Source organism: Pipistrellus kuhlii, unplaced genomic scaffold (genome assembly GCF_014108245.1).
Source record: "Pipistrellus kuhlii isolate mPipKuh1 unplaced genomic scaffold, mPipKuh1.p scaffold_m20_p_9, whole genome shotgun sequence".
Classification (NCBI taxonomy): domain Eukaryota; kingdom Metazoa; phylum Chordata; class Mammalia; order Chiroptera; family Vespertilionidae; genus Pipistrellus; species Pipistrellus kuhlii.
This window is the reverse complement of record NW_023425595.1, coordinates 34,469,101-34,492,008: the sequence shown is the minus strand read 5'-3', so window position 1 is coordinate 34,492,008 and position 22,908 is coordinate 34,469,101. Positions and strand designations below refer to the sequence as shown.

General features: G+C 56.3%; 1 protein-coding gene across 4 annotated transcripts in view; it reads left to right on the top strand.

The window, feature by feature from the left end:
* Window positions 1-643: 643 nt before the first annotated feature.
* The window catches only part of ARRB1 (arrestin beta 1), a 73,092-nt gene continuing 50,827 nt past the window's right edge, over window positions 644-22,908 (top strand). Inside the window, exon 1 of one of the 4 annotated variants that reach the window (XM_036426382.2) lies at window positions 644-840. In XM_036426382.2, coding sequence (XP_036282275.1) covers window positions 821-840 — 20 coding nt within the window. In that variant the 5' untranslated portion in view covers window positions 644-820. Of the gene's footprint in view, window positions 841-4,191; window positions 4,349-22,908 lie in introns of those variants that run through there. The other 3 variants (XM_036426381.2, XM_036426378.2, XM_036426379.2) reach the window with 3 other exon arrangements.

The window sequence follows — 22,908 nt, the reverse complement described above, 5'->3', positions numbered from 1 at the left end:
TGCTGTCTTCTCCTGCCCCCTCCACCCCTGCTTCCTGTCTCTATTGGGTTGTTGGGTGTTATCTCTCCAGAAGGGTGGGGAGTTGGGTTGAGGGGAGGGTGGAGCAGAGGTCGACTGCCTTGCCAGGCACCCAGAGTCCCCCTCCAACCCCCATTACCACCCCACCAGAGACACGGCCAGGAACTCAGCCTTGGGGTGGGCAGACCCTCAGCTTTCACCTTCCCGCACCCACACAAAGGCTGCCTGCCCTCCGTGTGCGTGGGGGAGCGCGCCTGCACACAGGCACAGCTGCACAAAGGCGTGCACACCGCCCCATCTGCACACACACACTCCTCATCGGCCCGCGCACACGGCGTGCACACGGCCCCGCACCAGCACATTCTTGCGTGCACACACGCGCACAGACATCTATACCAGTGTAAGCCCTCACGTACACACCCATTAAAGCCCACACACACACGCATCTGGACACGCACGCGTGTGAACCCCCAGGCCCTGCGGGCCCAGACGCCTGCAGCTGCCCTGCCCTGGCGGCTGGCTGGGCGGCGCGCGCGCGCGCACACACACAGCCCCACGCGCGCTCCCCGCACGGCTCCCGCCCTGGCCGCGGCCTGGGTGCTGAGCGGCCCCGCGGGCGGGCGGTTCGGCGGCGGCGATCGGGCGGGGGCGGGGGCGGCGGCGGCGGCGGAGGCCGGAGGGCGGAGGAGGCGGAGCAGGGAACCGGGAGCCGGCTGCCCGCGCTCTTCCTGCCGGCGGCCGGGGATTTTCCAGCCCAGCCGGGGCGCGGACGCCGGGGACCTGCCTGCAGCCGCCGCGGACCATGGGTGACAAAGGGACACGGTGAGTGCGGGGGGTGGCGGCCGGGGCGCGTGGGGCTGACCTGGGCCTGGACGCGGGCGGGGGTTCCAGTCGGCGCCCGCCCTGGCTCTGCGATCGCCGTCATGCAGGAGCGCCAGGCTCCGGCTCAGCAGTACTGGGCTCTCCCTCCCTGAGGTTTCCCGGGGAGTCAGTCGCTGGCAGGGTCCTGGGCGGGGGCACCCAGAGGAGCCGGCTGCCCCATCTGGCTCATGGCTCCGCAGACACCCTCGCTCGCTGACACCAGCACTGGCCAGCAGACACAGGGACCCACGCACGGGGCAGGCTGACACACAATGGCACACACGCTTATGTGGACACACGGACGTACACACTCATCCATGGGCATGCTCATGCTGTCACACACACACACCACACACACACATTCACTGTCACACACTGATACCCCTTGCCAACACATTCTTGCTGACAGTCATGTGGGCATACACTGCCACACTCCAGCACACATCAACTCTAACATACCTTTGTGCTGGCATACGTGTTGGCCTACACTGGACACACACACGCTGTCACGTTCCGTCACTGTAACAACAAACACTCTTCCTGGCATACACAGGTTGTCACCCTGACTGACATGACTGCGTATGCTGGCACCTGTCTCGCTAGCACGGTGTTTGCAAGACCCCACCAACGCTGACCCCAGCAGACACACACCAGACTGCTGACCGCACAGTGCCCCGTGGTCACAGGCTCGGAGACCCTGGGCTGCTGACACACTCGCTGCAGTCCCCCCACACGGAGAGAAGTGGAAACACACACATCACACAGTGGGAGGCCCCCCGGGAGCCTGGGAAAAGCGCATCCTATCTGCTCTGTTTCCTTTCCCTCTGACCTCCCTGAGGCCTGGCTGGCCGGCCTGGATCTGCTTGGAGCTGGAGGTGGGACAGGGGCTGCTATCGGAGGAGCCTGCCCGGACTCAGAGAGGGAGAGGATAGGCCTCTGAAGTGGAAAACGGGGACAGAAAAGGGGGAAGGGGCTGCAGCTGGGGCAGGGTGGCCCCTGGGCACAGCCCTGGTCAGGGGCTCAGCTTTGCACCCTACTTCTGCCCTCTCCATCTACCCACTTCCTTAAGTTCTGATAGAAGCGTCTCCCTTATCTCCTCCTCTTACCTCTTCTGCAACCCCTCTTGCGCTTTTTCTTTCCTCTCTCCTATCCTTGTGCCCCACTCCTTCCTCTTCTCTTCCCTCTCTCCACCCTACCCCTCTCTCTCCTTGCTTCCAATAATGATTTACTGAGCCCTTGCTGTGGTGCCAGGTATGGTGTGGGGATTGGAGAGGTGTGCTGCAGGAGCTCATAGACTGGGGAGCAATAACCCGCCGTGGTCATCATGTTTGGGACCACGGACAAAGCAGCTTCACACCCACAGCCGCCTGACACACGCTCTCAGCAGCATGAGAGAGGGCTTCCAGCGATCACGGACATTTCCCAGAGGAAGCCACTGAGGCTCAGTGGTCACTGGTGCTCCCAAGATTTAGAAACTGCGTCGTCCTAGCCATCCTCCTGACAGCTCTTCAAGGGGATTAGTTCTCCTCTTCCTGTTTTCTTGAAGAGGAACCAGAGCAAGAGAGGTTACCTGTCTTGCTTAAGCAGGGGTCAGAGGCAGAGCCTAGACTGGAGCCCACGTGGTCCCGTGTCCTGTGGCTGGCTCTTGGGCACTGCCATGCCCCTGAGGGTCCTGGGGGTGAGGCCGGGGTGGGGTGGGGGTGAGGTCGGGGGTTGCCCTGTGCAGTGTGTGAAGGCCCAGGCTGGTGCTGGAGGCTTCAGAAGACTCTGAGGTGTCTGCATGCACCTTCATGGCTCATCCCCTGCGGCCCAGGTCTCCGTCCTCAGCAGGAGGAAGTGGCTCTCTTTTCCACGTCCAGGTCACCCTGACCGTGGAGGTGAGGCGTTTCTCCCTGCGGGGAGCCAGGAGCCTCCTCCCCTTTGTTCCTCCTGCGCTGCTTCGCCATCAGGGTGACTCAGCCCCTCAGCCTGCCGCCCTGGGACTCGGTCCCCTGCGGCCATGGGTTGTCGGCAGGGTGAGGACACCAGGAGTGGCCAGAGATCCACTGGAGACCCTATGCTTGGGGGCGGGACCTCTTCCCTGACTCCCCCTGCTCGCATCCAACTCCCTGGGGGGCCTTGGAGACGCTGGGCAATTGTCTTCACCTCCCAGGACCTCAGTTTTCCCACCTGTCAATGGGAGCTATGAATTCTTTAAGGCACGTGTGTCAAACACAAGGCCCGCGGGCCAAATCCGTCCCGCCAGGCCTTGCAATGTGGCCCGCACCGCGCTGTCATCACTGCACTCCGCTGCGTTTCCATCACAATGACAGTTTTTGACTGTTCAGTAAACCATTCGGCGACTTAGGCTGGATTTTAGATTTTGGCCCCTTCTCTGATTGAGTTTGACACCCCCACTTTAAGGTGTTCAGCACTCTCCTCGTGTTTACTGAATCCACAGGGCGGGGTGGGCAGGGTTGCCTGGCTACACTCCACCCAACCACAGCCCGGCTCCCCTGTCAGTCTCTCCTGTAGCCCCAGTTGGCCTCCCTCTTCCTTCGAGGCAGGTTTCCACATCATTTGGAAGAAAAGGGTCAAATCAATAATGGGCCGTACCTTGCCCTGTTCCCTAAGCAGTGGGACACTCTGCTTTATCTCGGACTCAGAGGAGGAAATGGCAAATCTCTGGTACTCTAGGGAGCAGGAGTCATCGCATTCACCCCTGTGCCTGGAGTTGCGTCCCCCACATAGGAAAGTGACCATGGGAATTCATCAGAAACTGCCACGCCCCTTTGGGAACTTTGGGGTCCAGGGGGAAAAACAGGTACCCGGATAGGACTCATGGCAGGCAGGTAGTGTGCTGACTGCGCTAACCAGGTGCGCTGGGAGCAATGATAGATCCATTCCACACTCGCTGACCGAATGCCAGGGCTGGGGGTCCAGGGTGCATGGCTCCACCCTGTCCCCAGAAGACGTAGGGCGGAGGAGGTGATCACACGCAGGGGGGCGTGTGCCGTGAGAGGCGGAGGAGGGGTCCCCAGCAGTCCGGGCAGGCGACATGGCTCCTAAGGAAAGCTTTCCCGGGAAGGAGGTGGCATCGGGGCCAGCGAGTTTCATCTGGAAGGACGAGGAGGCCAAGTGGGTGGGATTGGGGACGTCACTCCTGGCCGAGGGTGCAGAGTGTGCAAAGGCTGGGAGGCGTGAAGCAACATGTGGCCGGCGGGCTGGGCAGGGGACGCTGGGTGAGCCTTAAGAGGTAAACACAGGCCCGTCATCAGCGGCCTGGAATGCCACGCTGAGGAGCGAGGCGTTTCTCCCGCGTGGAAAGTGACTCGGGGAGGAGTGTGAGGAGGGGCGCGATGGGGGCGTATTTTCATTTCGGAGGGGGGCCTCTGGCCGTGGCCAGGACAGTGGGTGGGAAGAGCAGGCCTGGAAGCAAGGAGACCGGTGAGGAGGTGGAGGAGGAGGAGGAGGAGGAGCCTGAGAGAAGGTGAGCTCTGGAGGAAGTCTGTGGAGAGGATGGAACTGAGAAACATGAATAAGGAGGTGGAGCCATGTAGCGGAGGGGTTGGGTGTCTGGTGTGTGTCAGCGGTTACATGTATGATCTCGTTTGGTGCTCCCAGTGATCCGATCCTATTCATGCAGGGACTGCTGTTCCCACGTCACAGATGAGAAAACAGACCGGGAGAGATTAAGGAATTTGTCCAATGCCGTTTAGCCGACAAGTTTCTGAACGCAGGCCTGTCTGCCCACCAATCCCTCTGCTGCTCTGTGCTCTCATCCCGAGGGAGGGGACTTGTCTGGCTCACGATGGGCCTCGCCCACCGCCCTGGTGACCCCCAGCCTCACGTTGTGCCTCCCTTCTGGTCCTTGCTGTTCCTGCTCATTCAGTTGGCAACAAGAGGGATCGGAGTTAGACAACAGGAGGGACTTCCCAGGGAGCAGTGGGACGGAATGGATTTTCCTTTCCTACAGATGTTTACGGACGTTTCTCGTTTGCTGGGGGCGGAGGGGTGGGTGTGATGGGGACGCACAGTCACCAGCTGTCTGTGAGCCTTGGCCGCTGTCTGCCTTGCCTGTGGTCTCTCTTGGCGGTTAAGCTCGGTGTGACCCATCTTGGCTAGGACATAGGGAAATCCTGTGGCTTTGGCCAGGGTCACCCTGGGGCTGCTGCGAACAGAAGTGTTGAGCCTCACACAACGTCTGCGATCCTCCGGGCTCCAGCCTTCTCCATGGCTGTCTTCCTTCCAAGCGTGGCCTCCTTGGCCGGGACTGAAGCATGGATCCTGAGTCGTGGGCTGGCCACACCTCGGCGCGGTGGCAATGGAAGAACACCAGGCCGGGGTCAGGTTGCCCTGGGTGGCTTCCTGGAACTGCTGCCAGCATGACCATATTGACCATCTAATGAGGCCTGCGTGGGGGGCGGAAAGGGGGGAGCGGGGAGGGAGAAAGAGGGGCTGCAGCTTGGCAAGGAGCCAGACTGCAGGGTGAGGAAGATGTAGGAATACTTACTTTACGTAGAAGGGTCAGGACCTGGGTCTGGGGGAGGGGAGGGATGGACGTGGGAGGTGGGAATTTGAAAGTCTACTGTGTAGAGAGGTAGTTGACTTGGAGAGGGTGTATCCTGGCATGGGGAGAAGGGGTGGCTTATGAAGAGAGGATAGTCAGGGACAGTGGGCACTTGGATAGCACCATGGCCATGGCTGAGGGTGGAGAGCGGAGGGAGGACACAGGGCAGCTGTGTCCTGGAGGCCAAAGAAATAGGGAAAAACCAACGGAGGACGAGGTGGGGAAAGACGCCCTGGATTTAGCCAGAGGGCACTGACTGTGGACTTGGGGAGGGGGTCTGGGTGGAATGGTGAGGACAAAGCCAGGTGCAGAGGAGAGAGGGAAGACCCTGTTGTTCGTGCCCGCAGCTGGGCTGAGCCTCTGGAGGAAGCGTGAGGCGCTGGGTGGTGGGGAGAGCCCAGAGGGTTTGCAGACCTGGGGGGTGAGGCTCAGCCGAGGGCTGGGAGCGACATTTTGGGAGTGTGAGCTGGTCCCCGGGGAGGCATGTCTGAGCTGACTCCTGAGAGAACGGCATCTAGGAGTCGTGAGGAAGGCTTCTTGGAGGAGGTGCCCTCCGAACCGGGTCCTGGGGCATGAGGAAGGCTTAGGTATTTTAATATTTTTAAAATATGTATATTTTATTTATTTATTTATTTATTTATTTTACAGAGAGGAAGGGAGAGAGATAGTTAGAAACATTGATGAGAGAGAAACATCGATAAGCTGCCTCTTGCACACTCCCCACTGGGGATGTGCCTGCAACCAAGGTACATGCCCCTGACCGGAATTAAACCTGGAACCTTTCAGTCCGCAGTCCGACCATCTATCCACTGAGCCAAACCGGTTAGGGCAAGGCTTAGGCATTTTAGACAGATGAAGGGCCAATATCAAGGTGCAGGTACTCGAGTGTGAGGGTTGAGGCTGCCGATGGAGATGGCAGCCCTGGCTGGAGGGCCTTGGGTGCTGGGGTGGTGGGTTTCAGGGCGCTTTCTCACTCATTTGTTTATACCCAGGTGGCTGTGTTCCCCACGGGGGAAGCTCCTTGTGGCTCAGTATTGTTTCTGTTTCCTGTTTGCTGGTCAATATTCACCGCTGGGTCTGGGCCATAGATGTCTAGCAGGGATTTATTGACTGGACTGCACTCCTTCCTCCCTCCTTGCCTCTGCTATCAGCCTAGGGACTCTAATTGCTGAAACTAGGTCTTTCCCACTGGGGAATGCTAAGGATGGGAGCCATGCTTTCCCCATTAGACTGGATGCTGGGGGTCTCCTCCATCAGATTGGAAGTCTGGGAGGGGAGGGGATGTATCACTCCTATTAGAATGGGGTTCCTGCCCTGACCAGTTTGCCTCAGAGGATAGAACGAGGGCCTGCAGACCCAAGGGTCCCAAGTTTGATTCCCGTCAAGGGCATGTACCTTGGTTGCGGGCACATACCCAGTAGGGGGAGGGGGAGGTGCAGAAGGCAGCTGATTGGTGTTTCTCTCTCATCGATGTTTCTAGCTCTCTATCCCTCTCCCTTCCTCTCTGTAGAAAACCAATAAAAAATATATATATATATATATATATATATATATATATATATATATATATATAAAGGAAAGTGATTAAAAAATAAAAAAGAATTGGGTTACTGTGAGTGAAGCCTGTTTCTCCCCCACAAGGCAGACTTCTGCAGGTGGGAGCCATGTCTCCTCCATCAGAATGGGGGCTCCTGAGGGTGGGCCATGTCTCCAGCACAATCCCAGGCATCCTCCCTCCCTCCCATGTGCCAGAGAGGTCCTGCCCCAGGGGTGGCCTGTGTCCTAGTAGGGTATGTAGAGCAGGGGGCGGGGCAGGACAGGGTGGCTGCCTTTGAGAGGGGAACAAAGGACTCTGTTGTCCCCGCCCCCTCCGCATCCCCCAAGGAGCGCTGGCAGGGTCATCTCTCTGGAGACAGGCCTCCTCCTTCCCGGGGCTGGCCTTTAGGCCCGCTCCAGAGGAACTGCTTGTTCCCTCCCAGGAGACCCGGTGCCAGACAAGGCTCCCAGGAGGCCGAGGCCCAGGGCCTGGACCGGATCGGCCCCTGGAGTTCTCTAGGACTGAAGTCATCACAGCTACCGAGCAGCTTCCCCTCGGCCTCAGTCTGGGCTGGGCCTGGCTGAAAGCACAACCAGTCAAGGGGTGGCCGCTGTACCTGGAGAGGGACCTGCCTGTGGGTCTCAAGAATGTGGAGCAAGGCCATGCCGAGACCGGTTTGGCTCAATGGATAGAGCGTCAGCCTGCGGACTGAAAGGTCCCAGGTTCGGTTCCGGTCAAGGGCATGTACCTTGGTTGCCGGCACATCCTCAGTAGGGGGTGTGCAAGAGGCAGCTGATCGATGATTCTCTCTCATCGATGTTTCTAACTCTCTATCCCTCTCTCTTCCTCTCTGTAAAAAAATCAATAAAAAATATATTAAAAAAAAAAAAAAGAATGTGGAGCAAGGCGGGAGGCTGTGGCTGATAACAGGCCAGCAGGAGGCGGGACTCTGCACTCGAGGCCTGAGCTGCTCAGCGGCCATGCAGGGTGTAGCTTCTCTCTCTGGGGGCAGCACCCAGAGGCCCGGAAACTGGATGAGGCAGGAGGCCCCTCCCGTTCTGGCCCTTAGCCTCCTGGTGTGCTCAGAGAGAGAAGGGGCATACTGCTTCTTTTGGCAGCCCCCTCCCCCCCACCCTCCTAGCCTGTGCGATCAATGGGCATCCTATGGCAGAGGACAGTGGGGAAGGGGAGGGAGAGGACAGCTGGGATGCACCATCTCAGGAGGGTCCCATAACGCCCTTGTGCTCACTCATTGCGGTGTGACACTGGGCACGTGTGACACTGGGCACGGCATTTGCCTTCTTCGGGTCTCGGTGCCCCTACGGAGATCCAACCAGCCAGCACGCGTGAGGCCCTCCTGGCCGAGCTGCCCTGTCCTGTGCTCTGTTGGTGTGTTTGGGGGTGACCTCTTTTCTGGAGGACCAGGAGTGGGGGACTGGCAGCTCAGGCCTCTGTCACAGGCCAGGGGGCTGAGCCTGCCAGGCGGCTGGGCCCAGGTGCCCTGAGTGGTGCTTTCTCCACGTCCTCACCTGGGCAGCCACCTGCCTCTCACAGTACCTGCCTTCCCTCTGCCCAGGCTGTCTGCTCCCCATGGACACCCTCCTCTGGGTGTCCGCAGGCTCCTCTGTGATCTGATTAGCATAGATTAGAGGCTGATTAGAATACTGGGTAGGCTCTAGCAAGAAAACCAGATTTCCTGGTTTCAAATGCCAGCCCTTGCCACTTACCAACTGATGACTTAACTCTTTCTCTGCTGCAGCTTCCCGGCCTGGGAAACGGGGTCGTGATAGTGCCTGCGCAGTAGGCTGCTCAGAGGGTTAAATGAGTTAAATCACATTTTTTGCCGCCCCCCCCCCTTTTCTGGCACTGGCCCACCCTCTCGGTGTGGGCCTTGGGTGTGTGCACACTTGTGGATGTCCTCTCACGGAGGCCAAGGGCACCCCGCCTGCGTCTGTTGTCCCCAGCACCTGTGCAGACCTGGCATGGCACGGAGCTCCATAAATATTTGTTTAGCGAACGGAGGAGGCTGAATGGAGGTGTTTCACTGGGAAAAGGTATACTGGGCGGTGGGGGCTAATATTGTTGGTGAAAACAATGGGACCTCATTGATGACTCAGATGTCTAAAGGTGGCCCCGAGCCAAGGCGCTAGGTTATTCTTTGCGGCCCAAAGGGTGGAGGTCACTAGAGGAAGGGATTCCTGGCTAGGAGAAGGTGTTTGCTGGAAGCCAGAGCGACCCGGAAAGGGGATGGCAGGCTCCTTCTAGCCTCAGCGCCTTTGTTCCTGCTGCTCCCCCTCCCACCTGGAGTGCCGTCCTCGTCCTCACTTCCCTCTGCTTGTCCAAACCCTACTTCCTGAATAAGTGCCCTCTCCGTGGAGCCCTCCTCCCTGGCCCTCAGAGGGCGGGCTGCATTCACCACAACATCCCCATCCTCAGACATTGATAGATTAAATAGAGAAGGTAGACCGGAGACCAGGATGGCAGGACACAACAGGCTTTATTGGAGGGAAGGGTACCCCTGCCGACTGCTTCCAGGGAGAGGAGCGGAAGAGAGCGAGCAAGGGGCTTACAAGCACCTTTAAGGATAGAGGGCGGGGCTTAGGGCACTCAGCACACGCTGATTGATTAGGGACCTAGGGATTTAGGAATGGGGGTTTAGGGCATTTGGCAGGTGCTGATCGGTGGTTCAGAGTTCAGGAATGTCTGGCCGCAGGTGGGGTTTATGTCTATCCATCAACTGGAGAAAGGGAGGATCTATCAGACATGACCGAGCCTTCTCTGGGCCCGGGCAGTGGTACGGGGGAGTGGGTAGTTCCTCGTTAGGATGGACATCTGGATCTGGCTATGGTCTATCCAGTGTGGTTTGACCTGGCATGAGGAGGGGACCATGGCTTCCGATGACCCGCTGTTGATCAAGGAGCTCTTTGTGCAGCTGGAGAGCGCGGAATTCCCATCGGCTTCCTCTGGGCAAGTACCCAGAACCCACCTCATTACTGGGGACCGAGTTCTGGGCACTGCATCCAGCGGGCTGAGATCATAATCAGCTAATTAAACCACCCAAGGATTGCTCCTTGGCCAGAGGAGTGGAAGGGAAAGGGGTGGGGGACGGTGAGGCTCAGAATAGACGTGAGAATGAGAGGGACGCGATGCCAGGGGGGTTCAGACCCTGGGCCTGCGGTGCACAGCTGGAAGGGAAGCAGGAAGGGGGTAGGGGAGCGAGGAGAGAGATGAATGGGCAGCTGGGAGAAGATACCCTGTAGAGACATCGCCAAAGTGACATGACTCAGGGGCAGGGGTTCTGACCTGGGAGACAGGACCCCATTTCTCCACTGTCCCTGTGTTACCACGGAAGAGATGCTTTTCTCCTTTGGGCCTCAGTTTCCCCGTGTTCCAATCTGGAAGTAGGGGAGACATTGGCCCAGAGGTCTCTAGGAACTTTCCTTTTTTTTTTTTTTTTTTTTTAAAAAAAACACAACACAATATATTTTTATTGATTTCAGAGAGGGAGGGAGCAGGGGAGAGAGAGAGAAACAGAAACATCAATGATGAGAGAGAGTCATTGATTGGCTGCCTCCTGCACGCCCCACCCTGGAGATCGAGCCCACAACTCGGTCCTGTGCCCTGACAGGGAATCAAACCATAACCTCTTGTTCATAGGTCGACACTCAACCACTGAGCTACGCCGGCCGGGCAGGACTTTTCTTCTTGGTTCCAGAGCTCGGAGGGGAGAAGGCTCTAGCCTTCCTGTCCTCTGGAAGGAGCAGACTGTGTATTGGTCTGATCCAGCCTGAAGCTGAGCTGCTGTAGGTTCATCAGAAGGCAAGACTGTGGCGGCAGCAGGCAGGCCCTCGACCGCTGTCACACCCTTATCCCTGCCCTGTCCTCATGATTGTCCTAGCAAATTAGTGTTCTCAGTGAGCGACCACGTAAGCCTGCAGTGTCTTTTCCATCAGCCTAGTCATTTCCCGAGGGGCACCCCCAGGTGTGTGGGGATGGGGCTCCCCGAAGTGAGAGCCAGGAGGTTTGGAGTATGGATTTTAGCCAGACAGACTTGACTTTGCTGTCCAGCAATATTGCTCGCTACCTCCATGACCTTGGGTGAAGGTATTAACATGTCTGGGCATCAGGCAGTGGTGGCTGGGAGCAGAGAGGGTAAGGACTTGATCAAAAGTCATTGTTATTATTCAAGACCTGGAGTGGGCCTCAGCTTTCCTGTCTCTGCCCCCTCTCTCCAGCCTGTCCTGGACTGTGCACATAGCTGGGTGTGTGGGGGAAGACAGGGGGAGGGGGGTGTGATCTGGGCCAGAGGAGCCGCTCACATGACTGACAGGAAAGGGAAGTGAGATTGCCCAGGGTGGGAGGGGTGGAGCAGAGTGGTGCTAGGGCAGCCTGGGACGCCGCCCTTTCGGCCCCTCACCCGTAGCAGATTCTCTAGGAGGAAGTGGGGAGAACTTGGGGTGCAGGAAGCTAGGAGCATGGGTGGGCGTTGTGCAGGGCCCAAGGCTTTAGCTCCTGTCCTGCCCCCCCCCCCACCCCTGCTAGTGCCAGTGAGGAGCCCAGATCCTGGGTTTCTGCCAGGGAAACCAGCAGATCCCTGTTGGACTACAACCCTTCCTGATTCCCAGCCTCTGGCGGGAGGTGCTTCCTTGGAGCTGGGGCGCTCGGAAAGCATCGCGTCTGCCTGCCTGCCTGCCCAGGTGTGGGTCTGCCCAGGTCTGCGGGGGTCAGGAGGAGAGGCAAAAGCAGGGAAGAAAGCCACCTTCCCTTCCCCCATCCTCTCCGCAAAGCTCTGGGCTGTGACAGCCCGGGCCTCTGACTCTGAGGAAGCCGGTTACATAACTCAGCACCACTCCCAGCTTCCTTCTTTCATTTCTCCCCAGAGGAGGTGCAGCTCTGCTCAGAACTCCTGGGCCTGCGAGGTCCCTGTGACCATCCCCCTGCTTGGGGTGGTGGTAGGTGCTGCCCATACCTTTTCGGGAGGAAAGCTGTGTGCGCTCCCTTGGTGCAGGCCACGGGGACTGTCTTCACGCCCTGCCCCGGTTCCCGCACTCCTGGGAGCAGGGCCGCAGAGGGGAGAAGCCCCGGGAGAGGAAACAGGCCGAGTCCTGAGATAATTTGCCCGCAGAGTGCCCCCAGAGGGGCGCTTCTCTGTATCCAGAGGAACAAACAGCCGGCATTTTTCCGTTTGTTCCACTCAAGCTCACAAATATTTCCCAGGGTTCCCTGGGTGCCAGGCCTGTCCCGGAAGCCACCCAGCCCACCCCAGTGGCATGCCTCCCTTTCAGTGGGAAGCTGACGGAAGGAGCAGCGTGCTCCTCTCTCCACTGAGGACCATGCCCTTTCTCGTGGGGTGGGGTTTGGCCCTCCGGGTCCTGGGGTGGCAGGGAACACCATAGCAAAGAACACCCGCACCCCCTCCCTACAGGCCAGGGGTTTCAGGGTTGGCTCATACCCTGTCTATTCAGCCCTGGCTGCCCTCCCAGGGATGTGCCCGTGGACAGGTACTTCTGAGTACCCGCCACCCTGCAGGCCCTGGGTTGGGTACCTGAGGTGGGAGGAGGACACTGACAAGGCTTGGCGCTCGGCTGCTCCTGTCTTGTGGGGGAGAAGAACTGGATCATCCCAGCATACTCTAAGAAGTGGGGCAACGGGAACCCGTTGATACCAGACAGAGCAAGCCCAGTGGGTAAGGGTCAGAGGTGGCTCCACGGGAGGGAGCCAGCTGTGGAGGTGAGCCAGCGCAGACACTGGCCTTGGTGGGGTTTGTGGCCAGTGTGTTCAGCCAGGACTGACTTGCTTTATCAGAGAGCACATAGTAGGTGCTCACTTCACCAAGTGAGCACCTACTATGTGCCAGGCAGCGCCAGGCACTTGCTTCCTCTGGTGTCCCTAGGCGGTATCCTGGATCCACAGACTTCTGGAGGCCACAACCTCCAGGGTGAAAGTGAGAGTTCTGCCACAAGGCATCCCGGAAGTGCTTGGACCTGGACAGAGGAACTGGGGGCAGGCAGGTTTGTGAGGAGACACCGGCAGCAAACTCACCGTTGGAAACCTGGGTCCGTCCAGGTCTCCTGGGGGTGGGCAGGGGAGCCGAGGCTTCTCGCTGGCCCAGGAGACCCTGCGGAGGGCTTGATGGCTGTTCCCAGGTGAGAAATGACACGAAATAATTGGGAAGCCATGACTATGAGACACAGCTCCAGACTTTGGGGCTGTGGGGACACACGTGCCGTCTCTGCCCCTCGGAGGGCCCAGGGCGGTGCGGATAAGCAGAGATGGGTTCTCTCCGCCCCCCACCCCACCCCCATCCCCTTCCCCTCTATTAGCAGCTCTGGGCCTGTGGTGAGTTTTTCAGCCTCTGGGCATAAATTTCCATACTTTCTCGGTTCTGTCTGTGCTGATAAAAGCGCCCAGCACATTAGTAGGCTGATTTTATTATGGGTCTATTTAGCCCCAGGGCAGTGGAAGAAATCTGGAAGCATTTTAAAATTCAGTAAGAATAAAATTTTTTTGCAATCGTTTTATTTTAATATCCAAAAAAATGACAGAGATGATCACATGGCACAACCAAGTAGTTAATAGGCATATATTCATTTCTCATATTATTTAGAGAACTGACTTCAGCAACAGCAGCTCAGTATGGGTACTTGAAACAACCCAGCCATCTCATGTTCACCATTTTGCAGAGCCGATTTTGCATAAGGAAAAAAGAAGGAAAAAAAAAAAAAAGTGGTAGTTTTTAATAGGAAGAACTTGCAAACACAGAGCCATGACCCAGTCCCAAACTCAGCCCTGACCCTGGACATGGACTGAGCTGGCTCCCTCCACCTTCAGCTTCCTGTAGCGTGTGGAGCTAGGGGAGGGGGTGCATGCATAGGGAGCTCTGTGCAGAAGAGAAATCCTCATCCTAACCCTTGGGGTACCCACCCTGAGGTGATGGACACATGTCCCCATCACACAAGGGTTTTTCTTCTCTCCAGTCCACTGCTACCAGCTCAGTCCCAGCCCCGCTTCTGGCCTGGACCATCGCAAGTCGTATTCTGGCCGCTGTCCCTCTGCTCAGTCTGAACCCTCTAAACCCTCCTATTGTCCTGAAAATCACATCTGACCCTGTCCTTCCCCAGCTTAAAACCCGATGAGCTGTTCCCGTGTCCTGTAGGACCGTCCACATTCTTCAGGCGGCGCTGGGGCCCTTCCTGTCTGTGCCTCACTCCTCCCCACACTCCTTCCCCGACGCTTCCAGCCACAGTGCCAGCCCTCTGGCCACACTGACTTTTTGTTTAATATACATATTTTATTGATTGTTTTACAGAGAGGAAGGGAGAGGGATAGAGAGCCAGAAACATCGATGAGAGAGAAACATCGATCAGCTGCCTCCTGCACCCTCCCCCCCCCTCCGGGGGTTATGCCTGCAACCAAGGTACATGCCCTTGACCAGATTCGAACCTGGGACCCTTGAGTCCGCAGGCCGACGCTCTATCCACTGAGCCAAACCGGTTTTGGCTGACTTTTTGGATGTTCGCCACAGTCTCTGTGCTTCCCGCACGTCCGTGCCTTTGTTTGAGCCAGTCTCTGTCTGGAATGCCTTCCGCTTGGACTGACGAAACCTCCCTTCTATGTGAAGGTTGCTCTTTACGTCCACACGGTTCAGGTGAACATGGTGTACGGGGCACCTGCTGTGTGCTTGGGCACGACGCCTCCCCTTCACTCCTCGCACCCTGCCGGCACCCCCCTCCGTGCTCCCCCACCGCCTGGCAGGCCCCCGGGATGGTGTGTGTGTGGCGTTGGAGCTGGCTGTTAACATGCCAGCCTCCTGTGCTAGAGGGCAGATGTGTGCTTGGCACCTGTTGGACCCCGGCCACCGACAGGGGCCTCCGATCCGTGGGGGCCCGAATTGGGTGGGGCAGTGAGTCCCAGAAGATCCCCGGAGGAAGGGGCCCTGAGCTGCTGACCCAAAGGAGACGCAAGCAAGCAAGCGCTCTATCGCTCTTTTCACTTCCCGCCTGGCCTCCGTGCTGAAGGAGAACAGCTGACACGGTGGAAGGGGAATGGCTGTATTTCCAATGAGGGGCTGGGGATGCCTAGCCTGGAGATGATTCCATAAGGCATATACCCCCACCCCCGCCCCCACTCCCTTTTTTTCCTTCTGTACACATTTTCTGAGCCTCTAGGACCAGAAGAAGGAGTGTCCTCAGGGAGCCTCATCTGTCTGCCGGGCTGGAGGCAGGGCCTCTGTGCAGGCGGGTTGCGCTCAGAGCTCCTCGGGCGGCTTCACCAGGAGGCTGGGCGGCTGAGGCTTCAGGCCCTTCACGCTCCAGGGCTCTTTCCAAGGCCTGGCAATGTGTCTGCATGCCCAGGTTTTTAAAAATATATATTTTATTGATTTTTTACAGAAAGGAAGAGAGAGGGATAGAGAGTTAGAAACATCCATGAGAGAGAATCATCCATCTGCTGCCTCTTGCACACCCCCTACTGGGGATGTGCCCGCAACCAAGGTACATGCCCTTGACCGGAATCGAACCCGGGACCTTTCAGTCCGCAGACCGACGATCTATCCACTGAGCCACACCGGTTTTGGCATGCCCAGCGTTTTTGTGAAATGTGCAAAAGGAAGATTTTTTTTTTTTTTTTAAAGGGGGCTTCCAGCCGAGACCGGTTTGGCTCAGTGGATAGAGCATTGTCCTGCAGACTGAAAGGTCCCAGGTTCGATTCTGGTCAAGGGCATGTACCTTGGTTGCGGGTGCATCCCCGGTGGGGGGTGTGCAGGAGGCAGCTGGTCGATGATTCTCTCTCATTGATGTTTCTAGCTCTCTATCCCTCTCCCTTCCTCTCTGTAAAAAAAATCAATAAAATATTAAAAAATAAAAATAAAAAGAGAAAAATAGGGGGTTTCCAAACTCTATGAGCTTCAGGCCCATTCAAGTCTAGGTCTGTGCCTGCTCTGGCTGGGGGGTGCTTGGTGCCAGGACCTCGGTGCCACGTTTCATCCCACCGAGCGGACCTGGTCATCGGAGGGCACCCTCCCTCCCTGCTGAGCCAGTCCTGGGCCAGGCCCAGCCCACAGCTCCTGCTTGTTATGCAAATGAAAGCCCCACCCGAAAAGGCCTCTCTGCCCTCAATCTTACCATCTGCTAAGTGGACATATTCCTACCCAGAGGGCTGAGGGAAGGCTTAGATAGCGCAGCAGAGATAACACTGCCTGGGAGAGTCCCGGCTCGTCGGGGGAGCTCAGTCAGTGGTGGAAGCTCGGTGGAGATGGCTCAGAGGAGGTCACTCCTTCCCCGGGGATGGATCCCGTCCTCCCGGGAAGCCACCTATGCTGCGTCCGATGACGATGGCTGCTGGGGAACCGACTGGGGGTGGTAAGAGGCGCTAAGGGGGTAAAGCGTTTATAAGCTGCGAAGTTCAGCTCCGGGGAAGGGGGCAGGCCCTTTTGTGGGAGAAGGGCAGGATGGGAGTCTGGATTGACCTTCCTGCTCCTGGGTTGGGGTTGGGGTCGGGGTTGGGGTTGGGGTTGGGCATTGGGGGTGAGTGAGGAGCCTGACCTGTCAGTACAGTCCAGGGGTGGATAGAGCGGGGAACGGGGTGGGGACGGTGGGTGAGTGGGAGACTGAGCTGACCTTCTCTGCTTCCCACTGCTGTGTCCGGGAGGGTTACTTAGTGGTGGCTGGCTGCCTCCTGTCCCTGCCAACCTCGGGGCCCCCTTCATGGTGGGGAGGGAGGAGGCTGCCTGGGGTTCCGGGGAAAGAAATGGGCTCTGGCGTCAGGCCAAATTCCAAATCCCACTCCCACTAACTTGTTACGCCGATGAACATGAGACAGTTATGCAACCTCTCTGAAACTCAGTTTTCTCGTCTTTGGAATGGGGATGATGGCATTCTCTCTCCCGCAGGGTTATAATACGGGCTAAAGGAGATAACGTGGGGCTTAGCACCGGGCCTGGCACAAAAAGTTGCTCAACAGATGTTGGTTGTCCTTTTTCTCTGTCCCATGACCCTCATCAACCTGTCTGGCACTTCACTTTTTACTAAGGGTGACCAGACATTCCACTTTAGGCGGGACAGTCCTGATTTTTAACAATTTGTCCAGTGTTTTGCAGCATTTTTTTTTTTTTTTTTAAAGTCCTGATTTTTGCAGTCCTGATTTTTTGGCAAAAATCGGGACTTTTTTTTTTAAAACGCCCCGGTACGCGGGACAAATTGTTAAAAATCGGGACTGTCCCGCCCAAACGGGGACACCTGGTCACCTTACCCTTTACCCCATATTTGGACTGTGGGGTCCCTGGGGGCAGGGGTTTTGTCTTGTTCTCCCATCCTTATGCCCCCAGCTCTGGCACGGTGCCTTTGAAACACTATGAACTGGTTGGTGAGAAATTGCACTGGCCCAAAGAAAAGACAGAAACTCACTGTGCACCTATTATGTGCTCCTGCTGAGGCCTACTGTGTGGTCTCCACATTGCAGAACTCAATGGCCACTTGCGACTTGCTGCACAAGGGACTGTTTTCTTTTTTTCTGAGCACCCCTGAGAGAATCATTATTTGGTCGGCATTGTCCCCAATGGGATGCCCGGGCCTCTGGAGCTGTGTTTCCAGGTCCCAGTGCCTGGCACAGGAGGCATGTTTCCATTTTTTTAAAAAAAAATCTATTTATCTATCTATCTATCTATCTATCTATATTATTGATTTTTTATAGAGCGGAAGGGAGGATAGAGAGCCAGAAACATCGATGAGAGAGAAACATCGACCAGCTGCCTCCTGCACACCCCCTACTGGGGATGTGCCCGCAACCAAGGTACATGCCCTTGACCGGAATCGAACCTGGGACCTTTCAGTCCGCAGGACGACGCTCTATGCACTGAGCCAAACCGGTTTCGGCATGTATACATTTCTTATTGAACGAATGGCTGTCTTTTCCTTTTCTTTTCCTTCTCTGAAGTCAGCTGGTGTCCCGTCCAGCCCAGCCACTTTCTAGTTCAAGCAAGTCCCCTTGCCTCTTTCAGCTCCCGTGTCTTTATTGAACGAATGGCTGTCTTTTCCTTTTCTTTTCCTTCTCTGAAGTCAGCTGGTGTCCCGTCCAGCCCAGCCACTTTCTAGTTCAAGCAAGTCCCCCTGCCTCTTTCAGCTCCCGTGTCTTCTTTAAAATGAGGGAAATAGTGGTACCAGGCAGTCAAGCGCTCAGCTGTGCCTGGAACAAGGCAGGCGCCCGGTCACGTCAGCTGCTATTTTCCCCGTGGTCTGTCTCTGAGGTGTCCTTCCCGTTCCGACCTTCAGTGACCTCCGTGCTCTGGCTGGGAGGAGGCTGGGGAGGACATTCCTTTCCTCAGACCCTCTCTGCGGGCCTCCCTCACAATGGATTCGGAGCTCTGCGCAAACTGTTTATGTTTCCCCAGCAGAGTTTATTACCCGGCCCGGCCTTCTGCAATTAATTACAAGCAGAGCAAATAACTTGTCCCTGGGAGGCTGGGCTTGGCATAAACAGTTACATCCAGCCAGGGGCCAGCCCAGGGGCGAGGCTCTGCCCTCCAGCCCTTGCAACAGACTGGGATTGAGGGTTCAGGCTGGGGAGGGTTGGATGGGGTGGAGGGGAAGCGTTTCCTGGACTCCTCCTTAGCCCTGGAGGGGCCGGGATATGTGTTCTCTTTGAACCTTCCTAATTGCCCCATAAGTAGTCCTGTTTGCCGATGAGGAAATCAAGGACCAGCCTAAATGAAACAGTTTGCTCCAGGCCACACAGCTGGCAGGAGATGCAGGACTGAAGGTTCCCATGGTGGCTGTGTAGAAACACAGAGGAAAGGAGATAGATAGGAATTGGGAAATCGCCGAAGGATCGTTCATTCATCCATTCTTTTTGCTGTGGGCAGTGGGCAGGGCACACCAGGTGTTCCACTGGTGGGGTCAGGCCGGACCTGGGTTCAGCAACCTCGGTATTTGGGTTCTGGCTAGGAAAAAAATTCAGGGCCAAGACTCAAACTATAAGAGGACAATTATTTGGAAAAGGCACAGAGATAGAAGGAGCAATTTATAGAAACAAAAAAATGGGCTTAGAAAACAAGTTATAGCCGAAACCGGTTTGGCTCAGTGGATAGAGCATTGGCTTGTGGACTGAAGGGTCCCAAGTTCGATTCCGGTCAAGGGCATGTACCTTGGTTGTGGACACAACCCCAGTAGGGGGTGTGCAAGAAGCAGCTGGTCGATGTCTCTCTCTCATTGATGTTTCTGGCTCTCTATCCTTCTCCCTTCCTCTCTGTAAAAAAAATCAATAAAATATATTTTTTTAAAAAGAAAACAAGTTGTAGAGGTAAAGGAAGGGCTCAAGTAGCTTGGGAGTGAGGAAGCTAAGGTAACTCGCTCGGGGGAGGAAGAGGGGGAGGAAGAGCACAGGCATGCTCCCGGAGGGACAGGGTGCTGCGTCCTCTGTCCTGAGAAGTTTAGGGTGGAGGTTTTAGGGGTGCTCCCAGGGGAAGATCTCAATAGCACATTCAGCAGCTTTCCAGGTGTGTCCTTTCATGGTCCGGTCTCCACTGATTGATGGGTCAGCACCAGGGCAGGGGGTCATTATTCAGTGCAGCTGGTCCTTCAGTCAGCCATGGGGTCGCTGGTCTGGTTTCCTCCTTTTCTGGGCCTGGAACTGAAATATGGCGGAGGCCTAAATATTATCTCTAGGGAGGAAAGAGGAGGGGCTCCCAACCGTGTGACCCTGCCCTGGCTGGTTTGCTCAGTGGGTAGAGCATTGGCCTGTGGACTGAAGGGTCCCAGGTTCGATTCCAGTCTGGGTTACATGCCTGGGTTGTAGACTCAGTCCCCAGTGGGGGGCCTGTAGGAGGTAGCTGATCAATGATGCTCTCTCATCATTGATATTTCTATCTCTCTCTACCTCTACCTCTCCCTTCCTCTCTGAAATCAATCCTATATAATAAAGGGATAATATTTAAATTGACTGAATGGCAGAACGACCAGTCGCTACCACACACACACACACTAACCAGCAGATGCTCAACGCATGAGCTGCCCCCTGGTGGTCAGTGCACTCCTACAGGGGGAGCACTGCTCAGCCAGAAGCTGGGCTCACAGCTGGCAAGCACAGCGGTAGTGGTGGTGGTGGTGGTGGGAGCCTCTCCCGCTTCACAGCAGCACTAGGAATGTCATCCCCCGAGGGCTCCTGGACTGCAAGAGTGCACAGGCCAGGCTGAGGGACCCCCCCCTCCCCTAAGTGCACAAACTACGTGCTCCGGGCCTCTAGTAAAAATATATGTAAAAAAAAAAAAAAAAAAGACTGTGTGAACAGTGATATGCTAGGGAAGGAAAGGTCGCCCTGGGGGCAAGATCCCACCCTGCAATTGTCCTTTAATAGGCATCTGGACTTCCTACCCTGCTGACCTTCTGTACCTGGCCCACTGTCCTCACTCTGTTCCTGACTGTCTAACTGCCTACCACAGTTTGTTCATGCATTTATTTATCCATCACATATTTGTTGGGCCCTGTCATGTGTGGAGGGAGCCGAAGAGGCAGTGGTGGCTGATATTCTTTGCCAGATACTCCCTTAGGATGGTCCCAGAAGCAGGTTCATGTGAGGCAGAAGGCAGGTTCTTGGAGGCCTAGGAAGGGGGTGGCCTCTGTGCGTCGCTAGTGTCACAGTCATGCCCTCCTACGCAGAGAGAGGGCTGGGGAGTACCTTCAACAGGAAGGGCCCTCCCTCGGAGGCCGGCCTGTTCCTCCCAGCCTGGAATCTGGAATTCTCAGTCCTTGAGCCCCTGCCTCTGGGCAGAGACGGCTCAGGAAAAGTTTGGCTCCAGATGACACAGCAGGAAGGCGTAGTGGGAATTGCTGGCAAGGGTTTTTTCCTAGTGCCTTTACGTCTGAGAGAGGAAACTGTCACTGGCTGTTCTGATCCCATGTGCCCTCTCCCCTCCAGGGTCGAGAGTTACGTGCTTCCTGAAGGCCCTTGGAGCCTAGCAGTTCCTGCTCCGCTCTGTGTGCAGTCTGTGCAGACCTCTGGAGCCTTCTGCTGGGCCCTCTTCCCTCTTTGCAGGGAGAAAGCTGAGACCCAGAGAGGAAGAGGAGCCGGGCACGCCTGCCTCTGTACTCAGTTGGGATATGGCGTGCTCGGATCCTGGAGCCCGTCCCTGTGGCTTCAGGCCATGGTAGAGACTGTGGCTCAGCCGAGCCATTCACTCTGTGTCGCCAGCACCTGGCCCAGAGCCTGGCATGTAACAGTCACTGATGCCCAGGAAAGGTGTGACTCGGGGGGTGAGTGACTGGCTGGTTGGAGACAAGGACAGAGGGAAGGACTCTCCAGTCCAGGAGGCTGGTGGGCTTCAGTCCAGGTCACCATCGCTACACACATGGACCTCAGTACTGCCTTCTCGGAAACAACACAGAATAGCAGTCCTCACTCACAGGGTCACGGGGATGATCAAAAGGCAGCAGTGCAGCTGCCTGGCTGCTGTGGCTCATTGGTGAGCGTTGACCTACGAACCAGGAGGTCACCGTTGGATTCCTGCCTGGGTGACAGGATTAATCCCCAGTGTGTGGGGCTTGCAGGAGGCAGCCAATCAATGATTCTCTCTCACCATTGATGTTTCCATCTCTCTTTCCCTTCCCCTTCCTCTCTGAAATCAATTAAAAAAAAATATATATATATTTTAAAAGGCAACAGTGACTCTTCACAGTTGCCAAAAAGTAGAAACAGATGGCCCCCAAATCCATCCGGGGTTGGATCCATGCCAGGGAATAACATCCAGTCATCAGAAAGAATGAAATACGGATCCACGCTACACCAGTGAACCTTGAAAACATTGTGCTAAGTGAAAGAAGCCAGACACGAAGGCCACACAGTGTATGATTCCATTTGCATGAAATGTCCAGGATAGGTGTGTCCATTGGCACAGAAAACCAACGTTGGTGGCTGCCAGGAACTGGGGGAACGGGAGCATGAGGGGAGAAGGGATTTTCCTGTAGATGATAGGAATGTTTTGGAACTAGAATGAGGTGGTGGTTTTGCACAGCACGGTGATGTACTAAATGCCGCTCACTATTCACTTTAAAATGGTAAATGTTATGTCATGTGGATTTCACCCCCGTCAATTATTTTTAAAATTTGCTAATGAAGAAAAAGCAAAAACATCTGTCAGAAAGGGACATTGGAGATGAGATTGGGTGTTGGCCTGGGGCTCCTGGGGACAGGGTGGCGGGGGAGTGACCAGCTGTGCCAAGGTCAGGGTGTCGAGGGGGAGGCAGCTTGGCAGGCTGGTTCACGCCAAGGGTTTTAGAAGAAGATGGCCAGGGTTCCTGGCTGCATGGTCTTGAACAGGTTATTGAACCCTTCTTTGTTTCAGTTTCCCCACCTCTGAAAAGATCATAATGACGTTTTTATTATGGGAATCTTTATCTTTTATGGTGGAAACCTGAACGTGTTTTTTTCTGAGGGTTCAATGAGTTCAGTAATCTCTGTGAAGTGCTTAGAATAGTGCTTGGCGCAAAGTAAGTACTGTGTACGTGTTATCCACTGTTATTAACACCCGTTCACATTTTTATTTGTTTGTCCATTTGCGGAGCCCCCCTCGGGGGCAGGCCCTGGGCTGCGTTCTGGGGATGCAGCTGTGAGCGTGACTCAGGGCCTGCTCCCCCACATCCTGGTGCAGGGCTCACACCCGCAGCACCGCCCGCCCGTGCTGCGTCTGCGGCTTCACCTGTTAATGAGAATTGTTCGTCACCTCCTGCTTCTCCGGGCGCCGACTCCCTCCCGCGGGATTGGGCAGGCCTCTCTCACGGTGTTTGAAAATCCTGGGCCTTCGTTCCCTCTGTGTCACTGGGGAGGCCAGGCTGGCTGAGTTCTGGGGCGTTTTCAGACCCCCAGGCCTCTGAACCCTCGAGTGCGCTAGCCCATGCGTGGGATAGGCCTAAGTTCTGACACGTCTGCTGAGATTTAACTTATAAAGAGCGGACAG